Consider the following 26,548-nt stretch of genomic DNA (forward strand, 5'->3'; position numbering starts at 1 on the left):
CCTTTAAAATGGCAACAATTGCACCCATTATTTTAAAAACAGACAAATTAAGAAGAAAAAAAAGGCTGGTTGAGCCGAACGGTTTCCCACTGCTCCCCACCAGGGTCTGCGTCCTTCAAAACGGTCATGTTCAGCACTTGGGGTGTTAATGAAAAATGGCCAGTTGAAGAAGAGACTGTTGTTTCCCATGTAATCAGAGACACAAAATGTCGGAATTGAAGGGATTAGGAACTTTCCGACAGGAATAAAATAGTTAACATGAAATTAAACCCAGTCTGTGTCAGGCGGGACGCTCCTAGTTGCACTCTCCTTAGTCCAGGGGTGGGCCACTACAGTCTTCAAAAGCCACCAACAGGTCAGGTTTTCAGGATATCCCTGCTTCAGCACAGCTGGTGCAGTCAGAGACTGAGTCACTGATTGAGCCAACTGTGCTGAAGCAGGGATATCCTGAAAGTGTAATTGAGAACAGAGGAGCAGCGCACAGCCAAAGGGAGTCAGGGTCCAGGTTAATAGAAAAAAAGTCCTTTATTAAGAAAACATACTATAAGGAGGTAGAAAAACCCTGTATTGAACAATTATCCTGGAAACCTGACCTGTTGGTGGCACTTGAGGACTGAACTTGCCCACCCCTGTACTAGTCTGACAATGCTTGTATTGCTGTAAAACAGAGGCAAAGGATTTCTCCAGGCGCTATTGTGTCCGCTATCTCTCTTCTTTAACTTAGTGTGTATTGTTCACAGGTTGTGATGCATTATATTGCACAGTTCTCCATCACTAAATACACTGTGCTCATCTCAAAGAGAGCCATCATTAAAGTGTTAATCTTATCCTGGAGTCCTCCGGATTACTCACACTGCTGTCTCTGTATTCCCTGACTGCTGAATGGGAATTCATTGCTTGCACTGGATCAGCTCCACAGATTAGGGTGGTTCCGTAACACAAACTGCGAACTCAAAGGGCCAATCTTTGCCAAAAATACTGACCTTGTGGAGAGCTGCATCTAAAGTAAACTCCGCTCCAATGCCATTATTTTCTGGGCTTCTATAATCAAACAGTGAGTTGGTAAGGTAAGTCATTCCTTTGCTGCTCAAACTCTCCCCGCAGGTAAAGAAACAGGCTTCCTAGAACGGTAAGAAAAACATAGCTCTGCATCAAAAGCATCCTGTACCAAGTTTGTTTGACAAAGAGCTTTTGCTGGGATAGAAGTGCAGAGCGCTCATTTATGTGGATTATGCGATTATTATTTTGCATACAGTTGTAGCACGATTCACCTGCGCATCACTTGGACTGGGTGGACCGCAGCCCAAGTGCATCCCGGCCCAGCGCAGGTTTACTTTCCCATAAAGATTAACGCAGCGGGGGTCCCTGCAGGAGATACCGGCAGTCGATACGGAGGCCTGTACCCCCGGACCTGGAAGTAACGCAGCTCCGCTCCGGAAACCCCCTGCTTCAATCCTACTGTATTTATTACAGAATAAATGTCATTTTACTGTTTAAAGAGATCGGCGGGGAGACACCGAGAGGGGGAACGCTTGTCTCCATGCGCAGCTCTTCCAAAATGGTGCGGCCAGGTAGGGTTAACGCAGGGGGAGTCCCACTCAGAAGCAGGGACCCCCGCTACGTTACTGCTTATGGGAAATTAGAGTACTGAGTTTTTGGGTGTGGGAAAGCCACGATCGGGCTCCGTTCAGCTGCCGTTTCCTTGTGCCCAAAATTCAAGTAAATGATACTCCCTCTGTACATGAAGAATCAAAGAAACCATGCAACTACTATTAGCTAGCAGGGAAAATAAATACTAATATGTTACCATAACATGTATAAGAAGAAGAAAAGAAGAAAACATATGGTAAGTATTACTCGCATTTGGAAAAAATAAAAAAAGTCATATACTGACATCAATATAAACAATTCAGCGCCCTGAGAAGAAAGCAACTCGTACGGAGCTCCCTGGACACCACCGTCGCACGTCTATCTCTGACTCCGCCCTCGTAATGACGTCTTTAGGTGCAAGTCATCTAGGAACCCGATTACATCGTGTGGGCGGAGTCAGAGATAGATGTGCAACGGTGGCGACCAGGAAGCTCAGTTTTAGTTGTATTTGCTTCTAGGGTTGCCAGATGGCTTCTCCAAAAATACTGGATACAATGATGAACGGTGCGAAGCGCTTCACACGCGCACACACACACCTCTCCGCTCACCTGCTCCTGATTGGCGGCTGCTGCTGGGTAATGCAGCCAATCAGGATGGAGAAAGCTGCCCAGCCCCCTAGCAACAGCCCTGCTCGGGGAAATCCCGTGGTCTCAAGCAGGTCAGGTCAAAATGTCCAAAGAGGTAATACCGGAAATACACATACATTTCCAGTATTACCTCTAAGATTTTACTGGACAGTGTCCAAATACAGGACAGTTCGGTTCAATACTGGACACCTGGCAACCCTATGCATCGCAGGGCGCTGACATTTTTTTACATTGATGCAAGCACATTACTTTTTTCTTTGCAAAATAAAATAAGATGATCTATGCTATGTGCCCCCTTCTATCTTCCGGAGAGGGGTTCTGAGAGCATGCGAGGAGAGGAAACCAAGATCTCCCGGTTCTCGTCAGAGCAACTAGTTCCAGAATACTTATTCCTATTTAGAGATGTGCTGTTTTTAAAGAATACCAAATGTGAGTGTAATACTTACCGCTGGTGGGAGTTTTGATTTTTTGAGACACTACTCTAGGTTTTTCTCCCTTTTTCTTAGTGCCAATTTTTGCGCCTATGTATTTTTTCATATACTGTAGACTTTCTATTTTTCAACATTTGTGGGGTTGAGGACCTTCTGGCAGCAATTAATAGGGACAGTTTAGATTCAGAATAGTCTACATTCATTATATGCTGTATATACATTGTTTCTTTTATATGTATTAACAATTGTATATTTCACTGGTGGTGGTTTCTATTGCGCTTTGTAAGTTCTCGCTCTACACACACAGTCAAACTCCTATTTTCTTTAAAAGAGGTCAGATCTTATCAAATGAACTCAAGGGTTAGTTGCAACCTAATGTGAAACTGGAGTAATTAAATGTGCAATCCCACATAGCCGGCCAGTTGTGTTTCTTAGGGTCCTCAGAATGTTTTCTTTACCCTTATACCACCCTGTTCTTATCAGAGAACCAATAAAGATAAGAGGGGGAGGGTCTGGCTGTAGAAAGTACTTGCTGATCACCCAGTCACATCACAGAAAAGGTAGCAGCCAGGGGAAATCAAATCCCTAAAGTCTAACAAACACATAAATAAAAAATATTTATAGGGAACAGCTTTAGGTAGACAATGTATTAATTACATAGATGAGACCCCTTAAACAGGTCACTGGAATTAGTTCACTTTGGAGATGGGAGGGATTGCGCCATTTAAAAAAAAAAGGGCCTTAAGGGGAAAATTCCAGGATATGGACCATGAGTGCCATCTATAATATCCCAATAACTTACAAGTGCTAAAACTAAAAAAAGTCATGAAAGAAGGGTATTTCATATATTAAAGAATGTAATGTAACAATATGCTAAGTCTAGTGCTTTAAGAAACTCTGCAGAATAAGTATAAGCTTACCGCATCAGATCTGTTGGTGTTCTCTTCAAAGTCTTTCACTCCCATAATTCCCTTCAGGCACAAGGCTCGACTTCCCACAATACCAACCTGACAATCGAAGAAAGGTTCCCCCTTCATAAGAACCTATTCAAGAAGATTGGTTGTCGGAGGTAAAGTTAAACATGAAGTGAAACCATTCAATTAAATAGCGATGTAAATGTTACTGAACGTAGGTCTCACTTTCACAGGAGTCGGGCACCTTGATTTGTGAGGTCATTTGATACACGCAACATATCACAAGAATGGAAATGCATTGGAATTCATTACTAGTCATCTAGACGTCTGCTTGCTCTAAAACAGCACAAATCAGTATATTTCCTTTATCTTCTTAGCAAAGTGCTTTGTATTGCAGAAGTGAAGACTAGTTCATGCTTTTCTAAAAGATGCTGTAACCAGATGGATTATTAATAAATTTCAATGTACAAAAATAAAATTTACATTTCAAAAAGAAATAAAAAGTTAAGTCAGTCTTATCCAGCCATTTTTAGGCTGCGTCCACTGTGCTGCTGAGCGCACTCATGCTTGAGAGTGCGACTCTCCGGTCAGTTCACTGAACAGTGACGTCAGCACGCGCAAGTCTGGATAGCGTGAAACACACGCGACCAGAAGCAGGAGCTGACAGAGACTGGGGTGTGCAGTGGGACAGCCGGGTCGGGCGTTTAAATTGTTTTTAAACTCACGGAATCTGTGAGTATATTTCTGCAGCTAGCTAGGATGCGTCATTAAAGTTTTTTATACTATTGCGCAATCCTCTGTTTTTTGTATACCCCCATGCTGGAGGCACATACAGGAGACCTGCACAGAAGGAGAAAGCACTTTCCAGAGACGGGGTTTCTTCAAGGATCCAGGAGAGACAGGAATATCACGTGGGGTTCGGGTTAACCTGTGGACATCTGGATTTGAAGAAACAAGGATACAGATTCTCTCAACTGCATGAGACCCACTCTATATCTAGTAAGTGGGCATTTCACTTAGAGGCATATAAGGGAGAACTTCATTTGCTGTCAAGTCAATACTGCGCAATGTGGTGTCTCTGTTTTTGTCTCATTCAATAGGATTATAACTTGCTGCATGAGAGTGACTTTATTCTACCCAAGTCAAGGACAGAGTCCATTTCACTCATAGACATTGGAAAAAGACTTCACTTCACTGTCATATATCCTTTACTATATAATCACATTGTTATTATTGTATTGTTATCACCATTTGTATGCGCCAGGTATTAATTCCACATTTGTATTATTATATAGTCATCTAGACGTCTGCTTGCTCTAACACAGCACAAATCAGTATATTTCCTTTATCTTCTTAGCAAAGTGCTTTGTATTGCAGAAGTGAAGACTAGTTCATGCTTTTCTAAAAGATGCTGTAACCAGATGGATTATTAATAAATTTCAATGTACAAAAATAAAATTTACATTTCAAAAAGAAATAAAAAGTTAAGTCAGTCTTATCCAGCCATTTTTAGGCTGCGTCCACTGTGCTGCTGAGCGCACTCATGCTTGAGAGTGCGACGTCGCCAACTCTCCAAGCAAGAGCGCAGGGTGCCCTGCATAATTTTGCAAGCACGAGCGGCAGGGCGTGGATCTGGGCTATTTGTGTGTGTAATGTGTGTGTTTGCGAGTGTGTGTAATGTGTGTGTTTGCGAGTGTGTGTGGCTGTGTGTGTTCTGTGTGCACTGACTGCTGCTGAGCGCGCTTCAAGTAAATTTTGTTAGTCTCCTCAAGCGCCGAGCTTGGGAGAGCGTACGTGCACGCTCATGAGCGTGAGAAGGGCTGTACCAATTGCTTTTTATTGCAGTGAGCGTGCCAAGCGCACTCAGCGGCAGCGTGGACGCACTCAGACTGTTTGCAGTTATTTTTTCTGCTTGTTTTTGGACGGCTTCAAGGAAACTTTGTATTTTGTTTGTTTTTGTAGGGTGCACGAAAATTATAATTGTTTTTTTTTTAAATAATAAGAAATTGTGTATTTGATATCAGATAATAAAATAAGTTACAAACATTTCAAGATGAAATCACTGAATATTTACCTCGATTTCTTTTGGTTTTCTGTGAAAGTAAATGCACCCTTCAATGAATGGTTCCATAATACCAAACCCAAATGACGCTATCCTAAAGTGGGATCTACCAACAATCAATAAATCAACCAAGAATGCAGTAATGGTGGAAAATTACCTCAGCTGTGGTCCCTTCTTGCTCCCAACGTATCACTTCTCGGGATTTCACTTTCTGAGGGCTGTAATAACTGCTCTCAGCTTGCATTTCAGTGAGCTAGAAAACAATATGATAAACACCTTCAGCGCAGCCAGTGTTAGCATTAAAGAGTAGCAATCTGTCATTACTAGACTGAATTGATGAAGACAAATTAAACTTCGCTATTGGCTGAAGTGTATTATTGGACAGGAAACAGGTGCAGTGCAACAGCTGCAAGACATTATCCACACTATAGCATAGGATGTCAGAGTTAAATATGCCAAATGTAATCCTATGTGGGGCAGAAGTAGGTTTCCGTCACCACACTGCTTTTCATTTAGTTTCACTCCTTCTATCAACGTCGTATTTATAGATGGAATTAAAAATGGCAGGATAGCTTGGAACCCCACCTGTGTGGTATGGGGGTATTCACAATTTGCTACAAAAAAAGCAATTAGGTACGATGGGCCTGATTTAAAAAGAAAAAGTCTAAGGTTAAACATTAGCTAGTGATGGATCACAGAATCCACATTGCACGTATCATCAACATCTTTCATGGCATTAACGGCCAACATAGAAATAGACATTGACGGCAGATAAGAACCACTTAGCCCAACATGGTTTTTCATTTTCGTACCCGACAAAGTTTTCTATCTTGTCTGCTCCAAGAATTTGCAAACTACTGTACTACAGTATTCGTTTTCACCACCTCTGCTGAGCGACTAGCCCATGAATACAATATCCTTTCAGTGCAGAACGGCTTTTGTATCATTCCAGTCTGCTTACTATGCTTCAGCACAAACACTTATTTTAATATTCTGCCTCAGGGGAAAAAAAAAAAACTATTCTATCCTGCACCCACTTATGACATTTTATGAGAAAGAATTTATTTGGAATATTTTGTGATGTGATAAGAAAATAGAGGCCCCTAACCCGCCCCCCGATGAGGGACATTGAGCCACAAAATGGGTCGAAAGTGCTTGCCAAGCATTGTATGTTGCTTCAGGCAATGAAATTCGATGGTAAACTGGACAGGTCGGGGACTGGTCTCTGGAAACTATGTACACAGCGACATGCTCTGCAACGGATACACGAGGACAACATTCTTACAATGACTTACTAAGAAACAGAATTAAAAGGCCCTCCCCCGCCCCCCAAACAAAAAATGTTTTGGAGAGTGAGATGCAGAAGTCCCATCTGTCACCAATATAAATGCAAACCAGAAGATGTCAGTCCAGGTCTGCAATGTTCAAGTCTTTCAGCCCAAGAAAGTAATAGGGTTCAGATGTACATTTCAGGTGGATGGAACAAGTGACCTATTTTAAGTGGCCATTTAACCAGTACTGCTGCCTTACCAGGAGAGGTAAGACACTGAATGCAATGAGGAATGGAGAGGAAGCAATGAGAAGCTAACAATAAATGTACTTATATGGTACAATTTTGCTTCTTCCTTCCTATCAGCTGTCTGCAATTATTGCAGAGGAACAGCAATTAATTGATTAAAAGACCTCAAACATTACAAGAACAATTTTCAACAGTATTAGGAAAATGTTTAATTTGGCATGTAGAGTTTTTTTTTTTTTTTTTTACTGGAATGGCATCAACCCCTCCGAATGCTAATGCAGAAACTTGACCTTTTTTTTTTAATACCATAATATGAACCACAAATTAATTCCATACATTCTTTGCATGAAACTAGAACAATGAATACTAATGTTTTCCGTCTCAATGTAACATGCGAATCTCGTACAAAACATTTTCACTGCAGATGTAACTTCCCTTTGCTGCTGAACGCTTGTTAATATGTTGCAGGTCATTCAAGGAGAGAAGGTGTTACAGTCCAATGTTATCTCTGTGACCCTGAAATACGTTTGCTGCTTCATTTCGATGTGCTAACTCAGGATCTCTTTTAAAGTTGGCTTCACCATGATTCCGAACCAGGGGTGGGCAACGCCTGTCCTCAAGGGCCACCAACAAGTCAGGTTTCCCCCCCCCCTTCAGCACAGGTGGCTCAGTCAAAGACTGAGCTACCTGTGCTGAAGCAGGGATATTCTGAGATCCTGACCTGTTGGTGGCATTTGAGGACTGGGGTAACGCACCCCTTGTTTGGATGCAGGGTGAAGCTCAAACCATCACATCCCTAAATCCATTTAGCAGCAGAGCTGCATATCATTATTCTATGCCTTTTAAAGGAGAACTTCTGTTGTTTTGTTGTTGTTATTTTAATAGTTTTTAACTAGGGGGTCTCTGGAGCTAAACCGCATTGATTTCTGAGATACTTACCTTCGTAGGTGCTGCTGGTATCTCTGCGCTGTTTAAAGCTCCCGCGTTACGTGGGCCAATAGCACACAAGGGATGACACTGCGGCTTCCTATTGTATTGTAACCTGCCATGCTGTGAACCCATCTGGGGCTCCTACCACCTGCCCCTATCGATGCAAGTGTCTCGGGAAGACAGGGATTTCCCGGAGCTGAAATCAACACGGTTCAGATCCGGAGACTCCCCCCGCTTCAAATCTTTTTTTATAACTCTTTGAGGCACTGTAAAGTGTAATCTACTTAAGGACAATAAAAAAACAACCTATATGTTTTGGCACTCTGAGGCAGGGGTGCGCAAACTTCTCCTATGCCATGGCAACGCGACGTTGCGTGACCCTGCGGGCTGCCATGGCGACGTGTCGCTGGAAAGTTAAGGTAAGTAAAGTTACAGAGGCCTCGTGCGATCCCCGGGATTTCATTTAAATGCCTTCGGGAAAGCGCGGGCCACTGTAACCTCCACGCAGCCCCCCCCCCCCCCCCCCGAAAATCTCACGCCCCCCAGCCCCTCAGTTTGCACTCCCCTGCTCTAAGGGGCACATGCATCAAGCGCCAGTATGGGTTTTCACGCCAGTATGGGTTATCGCACCTGTTCCAACGTTAACTCCCATTGACTTGAATGGGAATTAGTGCCTGAACGGGTGTGATAACCCATACTAACACTTGATGCATGTACTCCAAAGACATTTAAGGACACAATTATAGAATAAGCAAACAACCTAACACTAAACAAATAACGGTCTGCTTCCTTTTCCTCACTCTGGATATACATCAAATAACCCACAAATTATTTTCTCAACTAAATAAAACACATTTATAGTTACATATGCAATGTCCGTCTATATACTGCACCAATTACAATGTAAAGTCTTTTCAGACAACGATTCACTTCTCCCAGTGACTCCTTGTCTGTCCTGTTTGCACAAGTATTCCCATGTATTTAAATATTCCCCACAGTCACAGAACATGACCCACATCTGGTAAAGTGAGCACGAGGGTGAGGCCTCTTGGTAATAAGCCTCCCAGAGGTGACTCTAGGATGTATGTATGTATGTATATATGTGTGTATGTGTGTATGTCTTTATTTATATATCGCCATTAATAGACATAGTGCTTCACAGCAGTAATACACATGACGATCACATAAATAACAAATATAAATAACAGAACATGGGAATAAGTGCTTCAGACATAAAAAAGAAACATTTAGGAAGAGGCTTCCCTGCTTCGAAGAGCTTACAATCTAATTGGTAGGTAGGAAGAACGTACAGAGACTGTAGGAGGGCATTCTGGTAAGTGCATCTGCAGGGGGGCAAGCTTTATGTATCAAGAGTAATGTATTAGCCACGGAGCTACTCATATGCTTCGTTAAGGCGGTGTGTTTTAAGGTGGGTCTTAAAGGTGGATAGAGAGGGTGCTAGTCAGATATCGAGGGATCGGGCATTCCAGGGGTGTGGAGCAGTCGGTGAGAAAGGTTTAAGGCAGGAGAGGGCTATAGATACAAAGGGGGTAGAGAGAAGACATTCTTGAGCGGAATGCAAGTCGGGATGGTGCATAGCGAGAAATTATGGCTGAGATGTACAGTAAGGCGGGAGTGTAAAGCTTTAAAAGTGAGGAGGAGAATTGAGTATTAGATGCAGGATTCGATAGGAAGCCAGGAGAGGGATTTCAGCAGGGGAGACGCTGAGACAGATTTAGGAGAGTAGAGTGATTCTGGCAGCATACTATGGAGACTGGAGACTATTGGTATAAAGCTCTATCCTGGATCTCCTCTTAGCTCTCCCATCGTACTTTCAATGTCTCTTCTGCTAATACCTCCTCCTCCTCTATTGATCTTTCTGTGGGGGTAACCCAGGGCTCTGTCCTGGGACCTCTCCTCTTTTCTCTATACACACACTCTCTCTAGGTGACCTAATCACATCTCTTGGGTTCAAATATCACCTCTATGCCGACGACACAAAAATTTCGTTCTCAACCCCTGACCATAAACCTGCTATACAGACCAAAGTTTCTGAATGTCTCTCTGCGATATCATCCTGGATGCCCCTCCGCCAACTTAAACTCAACATGTCGTAAACAGAGCTCCTCATATTTCATCCCAAACCTGGCCCCACTACCTCCTTCCACATTACTGTTGGAAGTTCTGTCATACACCCAGTAGCGCAAGCACACTGCCTAGGGATCACACTCGACTCCTCTCTCACATTCAAAACGTATCTGAAACCTGTGGCTTTTTCCTCAGCAATATTACGAAGATACGCCCTTTCCTCTGTTGCTTGTCTGCTAAAACTCTGACACAGGCCCTCATTCTCTCCCGTTTCCATTACTGTAACAACCTGCTGTAATTCCTGCCCCTCACCTGTCTCCCCTACAATCTACAGGCAGTTCTCGTTTTACAACGCTTCGTTTTACAACGAATGGCTTATCCAACGCTATGCAATGCATACCTATGTTCATTTTTACAACGCCAAAACGGCTTACGACGCTTTGCAAAGTTGTTTATGTGTATATAATATATATATTATACTATATAACATATTATATTTTTATATTATATATTATGTTCTATATATATATATATATATATATATATATATATATATATATATATATATATATATATATATAATACAGTATATGCACTGTATAATGTATGTGTGTGCTGCATATCAAATTGCCTGCGTAAAATATTTTGTGTATTTTAGCATTAAAAATGCCTTCAGGAACGGAACCTTTCAGTTAAACAGTGTTCCTATGGGAAAATGTGTTTCGCTTTACAACGTTTCGCTATCCATCGCCATTTTGAGTAATGCATTGAGTCGGATAACCGAGGACTGCCTGTATCCTAAACACTACTCTGATGCTACTCACAAATTTGACCCGGAAGTGGAATCGGCAAGGGTGGAAAATGTGAACAATGGGGATAAGTGCAACGGTAAATGACAACATAAGGTAACGGAGACCCTACCCCAAACAGCTTACATGTACACTGGCGACACACTTTATTCGAGCTCGGCTAGTCCCACGAATTCGGGTATACTCGGGAGTATTGAGGTTTGTGACTGTTTTCTGCCCGAGTGCATTGAGTTATTTTCCAGGCAGGGATTGAAGCATTTTATTCCCACTGGCTGCAATACTGCACAGTATATATATATATATACTGCATTACAATTCATGAATTTATGCCATCTGGTAGACACGCGAAGCATTGCAGCCTATTAAATCCTAATCATTATCATTTAACAGATCAGCCGCCCGTCAGCCAGGCATGAACCATGGCTGGGAAGGCAAACGCAACGGGGCTTGTCTGAGGTGAGAAGCGGCGCATTCCAGGTATCTGCCAGGTACATACTGGGTATTTGCTCGAATAAAGTGTGTCGCAGCAGTAAGTTAAATAACATACCTTAAACGTGATCGTGGCTTTGGTGCAATAGAATCCTATGGAGACTATTGGGTCTTTGGATAGCTGGGATTTTGGCCTTTGTAGTGTTACTCCATCCTCTGATAAAGGGTAGCTTTCTTCTCCTTCATTCTCATAACTGACTATAGCAGGAACAAAAGACCAGGCCCACGATACCCATCCTTGTTGATCAGCATCATCCAAGGTGTACATTTCTGGGGATGGATACTGCATTTGCGTACCCAATTCATCTTCCACACCTGCACAAAATACACCATTTCATATTATCTGTAATCCTAATGCTGCAAGCAGACGGGTTACAAAAGAAAGCACAACAAGAAATGACTGATGAAGGAACATAATTGCTAAGTGTGTCCTATTTACTTGGACCAAAAAAATATTTTTAAAGAACTTTACAAATCTTAACGGCTTACTATATTGTGAGATCCAGCCTTATTTATTGTAGGTTTCTGGTACACAATGATTGGTGCTTATTTAATGTTTGACTATATTTAATTACATTACAATTATGTATTGCGATTTCTCATTCTAGATGATGTGCTAAGTACAGCTCATCCCCATTATAGCACGATCCGCGGTCTAAACGTGGCTCCCAATTAAAAAAAACACCTCCAATTTTTTTTTACGGGACCGTGTAAATTTAGCCGCGCGAGGACTTACCAGAATCTGCATTTCTCCCCTCTCTGCGGCTCGCTCTCTCCTCTCCCTGCCGTAGAATTTTGAGCGCTGAGGAGGGTCATAGGACACAGACATGACCCTCCCCTGCGCTCGACAGTCTACGGCAGGGAGAGGAGAGAGCGAGCCGCAGAGAGGAGAGAAATGCAGATGCCGGTAAGTCCTCACGCGGCGAAATTTACGCAATCCCGGTTATAACGCGGTCTCATTCCGTGGACCCCAAGGGCCGCATTATAACGGGGTTCAGCTGTATTATTACTTATACAATGATGCCAAGGACAGAGCACGAAACAAATAGCTTGGTAAATAAACAAATATATATATATAAAAATAATAATTTTATATATATATACACACACACACACACACACACACACACACTATATATATACATACATTTATTTTGTAATAAAGTATCAAGATACAAAACATCCTCCAGGTCAGCCTAAAGGACGTGTAATCAATAAAATTCCCTACAGTCTAATATAGAGACCATAAATGAACGCAGCAATTTGCAAAGTCAAACCCAGTTGTTTGTAAAGCCAATAATCCTTTGTAGATCAAGAGTTCACAAAACCAAAATCATTAAATGATCATGCTAAAGATATATGAAAATTGCTGTAATTTCACCTCCAAAGCCTACGATTGTGTTGGATGCATAATAATGATTAGATATCAATACAGAGTAAGGTTTTGCCACTTATTCGCTTGTACGAGTACCACTGTCCTACAATGATATTTATACTACTTCACAATTGCTATTTTTACCTTCCTTCACAGGCAATTACAAAGTTAGCTCTTCAATACGACTGTCGTGAGATTTAAGGTACACCACCATTTTCCAAGTCCATTACTCCCACAAACCCCGTTATCTTTAATTATGGATTGAGAATATTTAGATGCCTATTTAAAAATAAAGAAGCCCTGTGTCTGTCCTGAGATCTGTGGGGTTTTTTTTACACAAAGTGCATCACTCCAAGCTTAGAACTCCTTTCTCCGTTAGGTCCAAGCCCATTACCTACAAAAATCAGATTTGTATCGCAGAAAAGAAAGAGGGAATACATTTTGATCAAAGGCTACCAAGACCACCAATTCAACACAGCTCTGTATTTCCGGTAATGAAAATGTTTAGCAGTGAATCTCAATCTCAGGCCCGTTTTATAGTGCCGGGCGCGCGCTCATTTTTAGTTGGCTGACGTTAGTCAGCCTTTCTATAGATGTGCCGCGCGCGCGCACGGCAGGGAGAGCGGAGCCGACAGACAGCGGCAAACATGAAGAAATTCATCTTTTCGCGCCGCTGCCTGCGCTCAAATGTATGTATTGGTATGTATGTGTGTATGTATGTGTGGATGTGTGTTTGTATGGATGTGTGTGTGTGTGTGTGTGTGTGGGGGTAAATAACTGCAGAAGTAAAAAAATAAATTATTAAACTTTTTTTTTTAATTTAAAAAAAAATCTTACTTACACTCCACTTACACAACATATATATATATATATATATATATATATATATATATATATATATATATACACACACACACACACACACACACACACACACTACCTGCAGCTCCCAGCACTATATAAAGGAAAAGCATGCGGCACGTGCACGCTCGTTCGCATAGGAACGCACGGCCGCATCCTGTATATAACAGCCCTCAGCCACTGCGTTCAACAGACAAAGCCACATTTCTGTGCGATAAATTCATTAGCAATACAATTAGAATATATCAAGTCTTCATATAAACAGTGTGGTAGTTGGGTCATTTCCAACACATTGTGTTGCTAGGTTGAGATGATTGAACCATTTCACAGAAGCCTATAAATCTGAAAAGCAGCAGCCCTTGAATTTACACACACAAAGACCTAGCAAAACACTATTGAAAATTGTCGTGCGCGTGCATTCTTTAAAGTAAATTTTCTTGCTTGCAAGTACCCAATGCTCAGTGATTATGTTCATATCTAATTGTAAGAGACAGCTTTGTTTGGCACCTCGTGCAATGGTTCCAGCTCACGCAGAATCTCACACAGAATGTGCATCGCTAAGAGATCTTTTTTTGTTCTTTTTGCAAACAAGCATTCCAAAAATAGAAGTGAATTACAGTTAATAGTTAAAGTACACAAGAAAAACACATAACTAAAGGCATATGGGACAGGATTGATAGCCAAGCAAAGAAAAGCATGCTACATTGGTTTAGAAGAAAAACGTTTTGAATATTATAAGTATTGCAACTAGAGGTGCAGTGCCACTAACCCTCCTATGCCCAAGTTCTTCAAAGTGAAAAACACTGAGCCGATTACCACGTACTATACAGAGTTAAACATTTATATACAATTTTGTGTACTTTGAGTTAACACTGCATGACTGCTGCTTTCATTGCACAAGTATTACAATTCTTCAATTATGGTAACATGAATAAACATTTTAACCTGACTAAGATGAGTGTTACTGTCTTTATCACTGACTCATCTCATACCATCCCCTGGCCCATATCTTTTGAGCGGGTCTTTTGACATGCAGGTGGTGTGCTTAAATGATTACTTGATGAATGTGTACATGACACACAAGGGCTTCTGTACCAACGCAATTTTGGACCACAACTGTCCTAAAAAGCCTAATTTTTGCTGTATGCCTGTGTGTCCATGTATCAAAGTCTCTGCTCCAAAAGTGTTCCCGTGTGTGTCGTCTTGCTATTTGGGGAGTGTCTAAGAGAGGAGTTACATGATGCACAAATCAAGAGACGTTATGAAATTGTGAGCCGTTGCATCACTTTCTCTCCCTTGAATCTGCAACAGAAATACGCCACGTCTGAGGCAGCGTGAACCATGTTTAGAAAACAGCACCATATGTTAGGAAATAGCGCATCAGGTTTATTATACAGTATATGATGCAGCTTGGACCACAAAATGATATTGCACATCAACAAAAGTTTTACTGTGTGCTGATAGAGGGGATTCAAAAATCTCCTATAAAAGGATATTGGTGCTCGATACCGTGATATCGAGCTTCTTTTCGTAATGAAAAAAGGAATGAAGATGGGGCACACGGATTTCCAAAATAAAGAGATTTATTAAAGCATACACAACGTTTCGACCCTACGGTCTTTGTCAAGTGCAAAAAGTGGCTTTTGCACTTGAAAAGTGGCTTTTTGCACTTGACAAAGACCTTAGGGTCGAAACGTTGTGTATGCTTTAATAAATCTCTTTATTTTGGAAATCCGTGTGCCTCATCTTCATTCCTTTTTGTATGCCGTGGATTGGATGCAGCCGATCGTACATTGATGGGAGCACCGGTAATTGTATCACTCTTTATCATATTGTGGTGTGCAGCATTTACTCTTTGTTATATCTTTTCGTAATGAAACATTTTGCATTTAGGTGCATATCCAAAAAGATATCAGATGTCTTCTCTTATATTTAGATAGACTCGATGGAAGAAGGGAGAGAAGATCTTTGAACATGTTTTCACCTCGTGGCCTATCCTTGTGCATCCTAGAAATGGCACAAGGATCAGCACTGCAAAAAGCTCTGTTTCAAATATGGCAAACACAGATGCGCTTCATCAAAAGCAAGTTTTTCTTCAACAAATACTATATTCTAGTCACTGCGTTTTCTCTCAACTTTGCATTTACCAGGGAAAGCAACCAGATCTATCTCACGCACTTAATGATTGACATCACCTTTGACAAGTGAGGCAGGAGGAGCCACCTTTGGGGTGGAAGAGCAATTAATCGGTTCCTGTTACTTGGTTTTGGATCAGAATTAAATCAGTTCTGACAGACGTATCGTGAACCAAGTTTAGACCTTGAAAGGAAAGGTTAGTGAGCGCACAGCTGCAAGCAGACTACGAAGAATGACCTCATTTGCGAGCAGAAAGACATCCTAGTTACCAAGCTTTTTTTGGAGGAGAATTTAGAGGTCATTCATTCTCAAAGTTTATATAATAGGATCATTCCGGACACAGAGCTTAAGACTGTAAAGGTGCATTCGCTTAGGTCCGTGCAAAAAAACGCATTTCAAACAAACATACTAAATGCCGTTTTTTTTTTCATTATAAAACCCATATTGGTAACAATGTAAGCTTACTTACAAACATTAGCTGAAGTTCCTTTGAAGTGAAAAGCATGGAGCTACGTATATTTTCCAATATCTCAGGTTTGAGGGATCACAAATATTAGTGGTGCATAGATGGAGTATTAGTATAGCATCAGAAATATCAGTGCAATGACTATGTTATGATGTGTGTGAGTGTGTGAGTGTGTGTGTGTGTGTGTGTGTGTGTGTGTGTGTGTGTGTGTGTGTGTGTGTGTGTGTGTGTGTGTGTGTGTGTGTGTGTGTGTGTGTGTGTGTGTGTGTGTGTCAAATCTACATATTTAAATGGAAACATTTTAGCATGAATGCCCCTTTAAAAAGTTCTAGGAACACATACAAACACACGTATAATTTTTCTCTTTAATTAAAACATGAACAATATTTTGACATGTAACATTTAAAAAAAAATTCCATTTGAAGGTTGGTGACCTCATGAAATAAAAACTAATTTTATGTCAATAACACATCAAACCTACAATTTCAGTTTGTTACATACTTAATTACGCTATTTATTTTTTAATATTTGATAAAGGAGCCCCATCTGAAAGGTCAAACAAGACTGGCTTTCTTAAATATTTGAAATAGTGCATAAATTCACCCCCTCTCTGCAAGATGGGCCTGCAATAAATTAAAAAGCAATGAAAGGGATAACATGGATATGGCCTCAGGACTACTTTGTTTCTGCCATCGTGGAACACTCGACGATGGAGTATAAACTTGTTGCTCCAAAACAGTAAAACTTTCGGTAGACATTGTGGACTTTAGAGACATGTTCAAGGAAACGCAAAGTTTGTTTTTAGGGTCCAGGGTGATCTACTTCAACTATACAATACGTTTTTTTTTTTAAATCAAAAGCTACTTTTAAAAGTATAAAGTAATCCCAGATACTCAATTTGTTTCTAGAGTCTGTGACATCACACAGTCCTTGTGGTGTAGAGGTAGAGAATGGTACCAGTTAATGAAAGGTCCTGGGTTCCATTCAAACAAAACATTTACATACAGTAGTGCACTGTGGCATGTAGAGGATAAAAATATTTTATAGGGCAGTCTTGTAACACCAAGCCTGTGGCGTAGAGGTAATGTATTGGTACCAGTATATGGAAGGTCCTGAGTTCGATCCCTGCATGTGTATTATATAAAATTTATTAATGTTCAATTTCCACATGGTGTAGGTGTGTGTGTTTGTGTATGTGTCCGTTAGCAATAAAGCATTGATTTGAAGGTTGAAAAAAAAAAAAAAAAAAAAAATGTGCGGGGATGTGTGGTGTCATGTGACCCTCCTCTGCTACGCTGCGCACTATTACTGACAGCTGCAGAGAGGAGAGTACTGAAGTAAGGAGAGAGGTGACAGATGCCAGTAAATCCTTGCGTGGCAAAATGGAGGTTTTCAAATCGGGAGCCACGCTAAGACCGTGTTATAAGCAGATTCGCGTTGTAGCAGATCGCGCTATAACCGGGTTGATATATCCAATAAAGAATATCACTTTTGAGCACATTCACATGTCTTAGGTCTGCAACCCTGCCTTTCAACCATTATCACCTAGTGTTCCCACTGCAGCAAGGGATTCTGGGAAATGACATGCAAATGAGCACACATCACCTTTTGCCTGGAAAATCCATTCACATGTAGCAAATGCATCGCTGTTCACACAGCTTTTAAGCACAGCATGGGACTAGCAAAGCATGTCAAACCACTCACAGACATGTTTCAACCTTGATGGGTATCATCGGTGTGAGGTTGTTTATACTTGCTTTGCAATATTTCTAGGCTGGGTAGGTTTACCATATACATTTTAAGTTATGGTGGGTGAAAAAGGCAACAAAAAACGCCACCGTTAGCATATAGCCAATTGGCTATATAGCCAACGGTATACATATATATATATACACACACACACACACACACACACACACACACACACACACACACACACACAGATAGATCCGGCACACTAGCACTTTTATAATAAATGTAATTAGATGGTGTAATTGACGTTTCAACCAAAACTGTGCACATGGAGTGCAAATGGAGATCTCAGCCGTTAAAAAGCGAATTCTTGGTAAATTATAATATAAAGTTATATAGGAAAGCAAAAAAAATGGCATCAACTGTGGTGCTTTAATTAAGCTTGTGCTGTTACAATCTGAATACAGTAGGATTTAAAGACTGTTGTTTGACTCCTGTGTCAAGAATGATGACATCCCCATTAATCAAGAACAATTTTCTGTATCCCAGTAAGCCTGCTAAGCAGATGCCTTCTAGGCAATGGGAAACCTTAAAGAAACACATTCAAACTTTCCTTAACCAGCAAGCTGTAGTATTATTGCCAAACCTGGAATCACCTGCAAGAGTTCTCCTACAGAAAGCCTTAAGGAAGCACAAGTCCCATGTATCAAGTCATATTAAGAGTGAAAGAAAGAGTGCAAGTAAACATTAATCTCGGTACTCATGTTTGATTTTAGGCTCAAACGCCATACTCCAATCAAATCTTCAGCAAATACCAAAAGCGGTCATTAATATTGATTTCTACTATACAACTAGAAATATGACCCCAACTGCAGTTATTATTATTATTACTAATAATAATAATAAAAAATGCAAATGAAGAGGCTTTTACAAGGATGAAACTACAAAAGTATGGAAATTAGAAAGCCCAGAATAAGTATATACATCAACAGAAAAATTACTTCGATAAGCAGAAACGACAACAAACTTTACTTTAAATATGTTAATACCTTAGAAATACAAGAAGAAAAAAGTTAAGAATGCCCGTAGAAAATGTTGTTAGATGTTGAATTTTATATGACCTACAATATTTTATTACAATTTACGCTTTTATTAAGTTGCAGCGGTTTCAGCTCTTATAAACTTCTGCTAATTGAAAAGGATAGAAAAGTGTACGGTATTATGGGATCCAGCTAGATCAAGGCCTCAATAAGCTCATAATTTACATTTACAAAGATTTGTGATATATCCCCAACAGCGGCAATGTTATTTTATTTATAAAATGTTTTACCGGGAATACATTTAGAGGAACCGCTTGTTTTCAAGTCATGATGACAATACATGGTTAATTATATGAACAGGACGTTCGGTATACATTATATTTACAGGCTGGACAGTAAGGGATAATATATGTTATGGGCGTATGTAACCGTTACAGACAAGATTAACATTTGACAAAGCTCAAGTCTTGAAAGAACTTAAACTGGTGGAGCATTTAGAAAATAAATTCACATTTCATCTATAAATAAAATTGGACAAAACAAGAGGAACGTTGACTAATGTGTTTGTCCTGGTGTTCTTAACATGTCGGTGATACCTTTTAGCGGACCATACATGAAAATACAATGTACTGAGCTTTCGAAACCTCATAGGTCTCTTCTATAAGTGTACTGTATGATTAAAGAAGACACCTATGAGATTTCTAAAGCTCTCCACACTAGAATTTATGAAAAACTCTAAATGTTGATCCGCTAAAAGGCATCACAACCTACATCTTATATCTTTCTCGGGGACCAAAGCAGCTACTAGAACTTTGAACAACAACCTAACCAGTCTTGTAATAATTGTATTATAATACATTATTATATAATAATTATTACTGGTTGTTGTTATTATTACTGACCAGTCGACTTAGGGAAGATTTGTTCCTGTAAAGTACACCTAGTTTGGCATAGGTTTTGGATGTCAGGGTATCAATATGCATCCCGAATGTTAAGTGGGAGTCAAACCATATGGCCAAGTATTTAAAACTAGTAACAGGAGTTAGGGTGGTGTTAGCATTGGTTCTGATCTGGAGCTCAGTCATTGGAAGGTTTAAAAATGTAGTCTTGGTCCCAAATACCATTGTTACAGGCTTGTCAGTGTTTAAAAACAGTTTGTTTTGGGAAATCCAATTTTCGAGTCTCAAAAAAGTCAGATAAAAAGTATATGTTCAAGGTCGGAGAGGCTATTGCTGTGTGCATATAAGATTGTGTCATCTGCATACATGTGTATTGAAGCTCCCTTACAAGCTGTAGGAAGATCATTGATGAACACTGAGAAGAGTAGGGGCCCCAGAACAGAGCCTTGTGGGACACCACAGGTGATTTCCATGGGGTTGGAGTTAGAGCCTGAGATGGACACATGTTGGGATCTACCCAATGGGTAGGAATGAACCCAGTTTAATGCATGTTTCCCTATTCCATAGCACAGGAGTTTGTTAAGCAGGTTAGCATGATCAACAGTATCAAACGCCTGTGCAAAATCTAGGAATATTGCACCAGTGAGTTGTCCCCGTTCCATTCCACACTGGATTTCATTGTAAACTTTTAGCAGGGTAGTTACGGTGGAGTGTTTGGGGCGAAAGCCAGATTGGAATTGGCTAGAGAAATTTGTCTTGGTATAGTAATCGCTTAATTGGGAGTGAACACATTTTTCCATGATTTTGAATAGTATTGGGAGAAGAGAGATTGGCCTGTAGTTTGAGACAGTGTTTTTGTCCCCACTTTTGAAGATTGGGATAACTCTGGCAGTTTTACAGGTCTCGGGGATATGGTATGCAGACAGAATATAGTTGACTATGGAAGCAATTGGTTTGGCAATAGATGGGGCACCAAGTCTAAGGAACTTAGATTGTAATAAGTCAGGTCCACTTTGGCTGCTTAGTTTTAATTTGAGGAGCGCTTGTGTAATCTCCTCTTCGGATACTGAGACAAATTGAACATTTTGGGCAGTGTTGGGAGGGGGTGGGGCTATAGGGGTACTCCCAGGATGAGATTCATGTTTGTGGTTTATATTTTGCTAATAACTTAGTAGCACACCCCACAAAGTAATCATTGAATGCATTTGCAATGTCAGTGGGGTTTGTCAGAGTAATATCCTCCTTAATGATATTATTTGGTTGTTGATGGTTATATGGGTGGAATATATTGTTGATAACCTTCCAGAAGTTAGCTGGGTTTGATGTATTCTGGTGGAGATTGTCAGAGTAATATTGTGCTTTTGCGTGCCTTGTGCACATATTCCGTATGCATCTGTAGTGATTGAGATCCTTGGTAGTGCCAATTACTTTGTAGCTTTTCCACAAGGCATCCCTGAACTGGTAGAGTGCTATAAGATCAGGTGTAACCCATGGAAGGTGGGCCCCCCGTACTCTTATTCTGCGTAGTGGAGCATGGGTATCACAGAGTTTTAAGAACTCGGATGGGAAATAGTCGCGCGCAGAATCAGGGTCGAGAATTAAGTTGCTTCTGTGCAAAGGGCAGTTGGTAAGATCAGCCAGAAACTGTTGTTGGTGAAAGTTTCTGAATGTTCTAGTGAGGAGAACTTTAGGGCTTGATTGGGGTGGTTTAATTTTCCTTACACAGTACAGTGCATGGTCACTGAAAATGTCAGGAAGGATGCCAGAGGATTGGATTCTGCTTGGATTTGAGGAGAGAATCCAGTCTAGCAAGGAATGGTTATGTGATTTCAGGTTTGTCCGTGTGGGTTGGGAAATGAGTTGCATTAGGTTAAGTGACTTGAGTTGTATCTGGATTTTGCGGTTTTTAGGGTCAAGCCAATGGAAGGTGAAATCCCCAAGAACTTGCAGCTCACTCTTCTCATTCAGAGAGGAAATGGAGCAAGAAACTGGGTGGTATCAGTCAGGGATTGTAGAGGGGCTTTAGGGGGGTGGTAGATGCCATCAATAAGAACGGGCTTAGAAAAGGGGAGGCAGATTTTGCCAACTACGATTTCAAAAGAGGGTGGGCTTGGGGGGCAATTTAAAAGTGTAAATTGTAAGGTGTCTGCAATATAAAATAACACCCCTCCTCCTCTCTTTGACCAATCTCTGCTAGAAATGGAGTATCCCTGAATGGCAATATTTGCATCAGGAGTTTTAGGGGTTAGCCATGTTTCTGTGAGAACAATGGCTTTGGGTTTATGCATAGGGCACCATGCCCTTAGTTCCTCCAGTTTGGGCAGCAGGCTGCGGCTATTTATATGGGCGACAGATGGACATTTTTGGAATTTAAAGGGGGAATTCTCAGGGGTTTGGGACAGAGTTGGAAAGGGAGGGCCTGGGTTAGGTTCAATATCCCCTGCTAAATAGAGTAATAGTACAAATAGAAATTTGAGTAGTTGTTTGCAAGTTGTTAATTTGTGATGTTTGCCATTAGTGTGAGAGGTGGTTGGTGTGCTGGTTTTTAGAGTTCTCCACCAACATTCAGTAGATATTGCAAGGCTTTTGAGTAATCCAGTGTGTATGGTGATATTGGGTGTGGGCTAGGAGGGAGGAGTTTGTAGTGGAGAGAGAGTAAAATTTCCATGAGGCCACGAGAAAGAACAAAGATGAGGTACATAGCAGGTTCATTATCACAGAGGTAGGTAATGTTGCATTAAGCTGTTGTGAGCCAAGTGAGTGTGTGCAGACTAAACAGCAGGGGTGCGCCTTTTCCTTGTTTAATGTTTTGCTGAATTGCAATGCTAGGGTTTGCAGTGGGTTGAGTGGGTGAGGGCGACATAAAAGGTGACTTAAACGCTACAGGCTATCGCGGTTCTCTAACACGATGCAAAAGCACCAAAGGGGTTAAGAAGTCTGCGTGTACCATGTCGAGAAAAAAGTTTGCTTATAAAGCCAACAGAGAACAAACAAAATAAATGGATCAATTAAGCTGTGAGTTGTGCAGCTGTGTAATGTATATTTATGTGCATTCAAACACATACACACATTCATCTTCCAATCAAACATTTCAGGTAATATAAACCAGGGGTATTCAACTCCAGTCCTGAAGACCCCCCAACAGGTCAGGTTTTCAGGATATCCCAGCTTCAGCACAGGTGGTTTAATCAATCCCTGCTATAGCATAAGTGGCTCAATCAGTCCCTGCTTCATCACAGTAAGACTAAGCCCCTGATTGAGCCACCTGTGCTGAAGCTGGGATATCCTGAAAACCTTTTCTGTTTGGGGTCTTGAGGACTGGAGTTGAGCACCCCCGATATAAACCCATCCTTAACCATAAGGAAAAATGCTTACCGTGCGTTATCATTTCTGAACCAAATGTTTGGGTGTTCAATTTAAAGGCTATAAAAACACTCCGATTCTTGCTTTTGCCAGAATGAAAGGAGTTCCATGTAAATACATTTGAATTCATTATTACTTGTATATGATGCAGCATATTTTTTTGGAGTATACAGTGTTCCCCAGTACAGCATTAGCATCATCAGGAGTTTGTTACTTTGAGGGGTTGGTTATTCTCATGACTAATACACATTTGAAATACTTCTAAACAGAGTGCTGTCTCTTGATTACCAGACCTCGGAACGGTAACATATGAATATATATATATATCATCTAGGCTGATGGTGGGTCACGGAGGAGGGAGGGAGTCACGGAGGAGGGAGGGAGTCACGGAGGAGGGAGGGAGTCACGGAGGAGGGAGGGAGTCACGGAGGAGGGAGGGAGTCACGGAGGAGGGAGGGAGTCACGGAGGAGGGAGGGAGTCACGGAGGAGGGAGGGAGTCACGGAGGAGGGAGGGAGTCACGGAGGAGGGAGGGAGTCACGGAGGAGGGAGGGAGTCACGGAGGAGGGAGGGAGTCACAGAGGAGGGAGGGAGTCACAGAGGAGGGAGGGAGTCACAGAGGAGGGAGGGAGTCACAGAGGAGGGAGGGAGTCACAGAGGAGGGAGGGAGTCACAGAGGAGGGAGGGAGTCACAGAGGAGGGAGGGAGTCACAGAGCCGGGAGGGAGTCACAGAGCCGGGAGGGAGTCACAGAGCCGGGAGGGAGTCACAGAGCCGGGAGGGAGTCACAGAGCCGGGAGGGAGTCACAGAGCCGGGAGGGAGTCACAGAGCCGGGAGGGAGTCACAGAGCCGGGAGGGAGTCACAGAGCCGGGAGGGAGTCACAGAGCCGGGAGGGAGTCACAGAGCCGGGAGGGAGTCACAGAGCCGGGAGGGAGTCACAGAGCCGGGAGGGAGTCACAGAGCCGGGAGGGAGTCACAGAGCCGGGAGGGAGTCACAGAGCCGGGAGGGAGTCACAGAGCCGGGAGGGAGTCACAGAGCCGGGAGGGAGTCACAGAGCCGGGAGGGAGTCACAGAGCCGGGAGGGAGTCACAGAGCCGGGAGGGAGTCACAGAGCCGGGAGGGAGTCACAGAGCCGGGAGGGAGTCACAGAGCCGGGAGGGAGTCACAGAGCCGGGAGGGAGTCACAGAGCCGGGAGGGAGTCACGAAGACAGAGGCTGCTGCTGTAGTGGAAGTTTAACTCTGCGGAGGTCTCATTCAGAAGCAGGAACCACCACAAGGTTAATCCTTTGTTTTATGGGGTGGGGGAAACCGCAGCTAAAAATAGGTTGTGCACCACTGGCCAATGGGTCACCTTTGACTCCGCCCTCTTCTTTATTTCTCACATTCAGTCCCTCACTAAACACTGCTGCCCCCACCTACAAAATATCACCAAAATATCACCAGAAGGTGCCCATTTGTCACTCCGTACACAACCAAACTCTCAATTCACTCAAACATCCTAGTTTGCATTTCTTCTCCTCATCAGACTGCTCACAGTCCAATGCATCCAAAGTGCTGCCACCAGAGTACTATACATGCACATCATCTTATTTCAAATTTTAAAAAAAATAAAAAATTTATAAAGCTACCTTTTTATAACTTTGCAATACTTTGTTAATGATTATTTTGTTAATGTCTTATCTATTAAATGTGCCTAGTCCAGTGTTAAGTAGAGACGGGCACATTTTTGGAGCCGATTGGAATCCGCAGCCGATCGGCCGTTTCCTTTGGTCCGTGGATCAATCTGAAAACGGGCGATCGCGGATTTTTTTTATTATTATTACCAATACACTCCGCAGCCCACGGACAAATTTGTAAAACCCAATCCGTGGATTTAACAATTCATTGCCGGAGTGCTAAGAACCCGCCAAAGGATTGCTGAATCCACAGATTGGACTCTACAAATCCATCCACGGATTGTATCCGATGGTGGTTTTTGATGAAACCGCCCAAATCAGTTTGCGGACTTTGCACTGCAAAACAGATTTTGGGGGTTACATCAGCACATATCTGGTAAACGGATTTGGGCAGATTAGCCGATTTCTAGTATTAAAAATACACTTTATATATAAAAATGGTGGTTTCTAATATTTTTGCTGCAGAACGTCACGTTCCTGTGTTGTCGAAAATGACACTGATGCCTTATGGGATGCTTAAAGCTATAGGAATGAAAGAGCCACCTTAAAACATTCCCAATAAGTTTGTTGTTTTTTTTTTTAGTTTTAGCCTTTCTGATTTGGGGTTTCCAAAGAAATATTGATAGAAAAATGTTGTGAGCAATTATTTGAAGAAATCATGAAAATAAGCCTTAAACTGTTTTTTTTCTCCTGCGCTATAATATACAGTGACTGCCTGCAATGCAACACTTTGAAGATGTTCTCAGAATCAATTCCTGAGAAACTGCAGATGCATATGGAACTTTATAAGAAAAAGAACACGAATAGGGTTAGTGGTTCCCAGATGGTAAAGCTGATCTGTTAGTTTCCCTGAGTTATTTTTCACCCAAGTCATAAAGCAAATTAATGCTTAATATGCAAGTGGTTTTATTAATTGAATCAAATCTAAAATCCACAATTCAATTTGTGGGAGCACAAAGCTTCAAATCTCTTATTAACTACATATCAATTAGGTACCATGTCATATCAAATTAAGGTCCATGGCTACTATGACTAGATCAATAGTCTTATAAACTATCAAAGCTGCACAAATATTACTAAAACTGGTAGCTCCAATTCCTATATATTCTATCCCAATTTGAACAATAAAATATAAATTAAATGAGGTAGTAGTCCATACATTTACGTATAAATATAAATAAAACATTTTACATATTGTGGAGAAGTGAGATGGAAAACATATACTGTTGACTTTGTAAAACAAATAACTTACTTTAAAATGACTGTTCAGTGAGTCTTTAAATTGCTGGGTTACTTGCTTAATAAGTTAGCAAGCCAGCCCTGGCTACTGTTTCTTTTTATTCAACATGAATCAGGGGTTCCATCGGGGACCCTACCAGTTCTGGAGAATTTTATAGGTTTTGTGTGTTGATTTTGACACCCAAAACAAAAGTCTACAAATATGGAGGTGGATATTTTCACAAGTTGCCCAGTGGAACTCTAGCTCACCCCGTAATCGCTGCTCCTGAACTGGAGGATGGCCAGACGTCAGGGGACAACAGATTAACTCTGGGGGACCC

At 41.5% G+C, this 26,548-nt stretch overlaps 1 protein-coding gene across 7 annotated transcripts in view; it reads right to left on the reverse strand.

Moving 5' to 3' along the window:
- Positions 1–26,548, reverse strand: part of VPS13B (vacuolar protein sorting 13 homolog B) — a 1,123,013-nt gene that overhangs the window by 954,575 nt on the left and 141,890 nt on the right. For all 7 annotated transcript variants that reach the window (XM_075582636.1, XM_075582637.1, XM_075582642.1 and 4 more), the window contains exons 8-11: positions 11,538–11,794; positions 5,802–5,897; positions 3,589–3,711; positions 984–1,121 (exon numbers count right to left, since the gene is read on the reverse strand). In XM_075582636.1, the coding sequence (XP_075438751.1) occupies positions 984–1,121; positions 3,589–3,711; positions 5,802–5,897; positions 11,538–11,794 (614 nt within the window). The remainder of the gene's footprint in view (positions 1–983; positions 1,122–3,588; positions 3,712–5,801; positions 5,898–11,537; positions 11,795–26,548) is intronic.

This window comes from Ascaphus truei, chromosome 2, assembly GCF_040206685.1.
Source record: "Ascaphus truei isolate aAscTru1 chromosome 2, aAscTru1.hap1, whole genome shotgun sequence".
Classification (NCBI taxonomy): domain Eukaryota; kingdom Metazoa; phylum Chordata; class Amphibia; order Anura; family Ascaphidae; genus Ascaphus; species Ascaphus truei.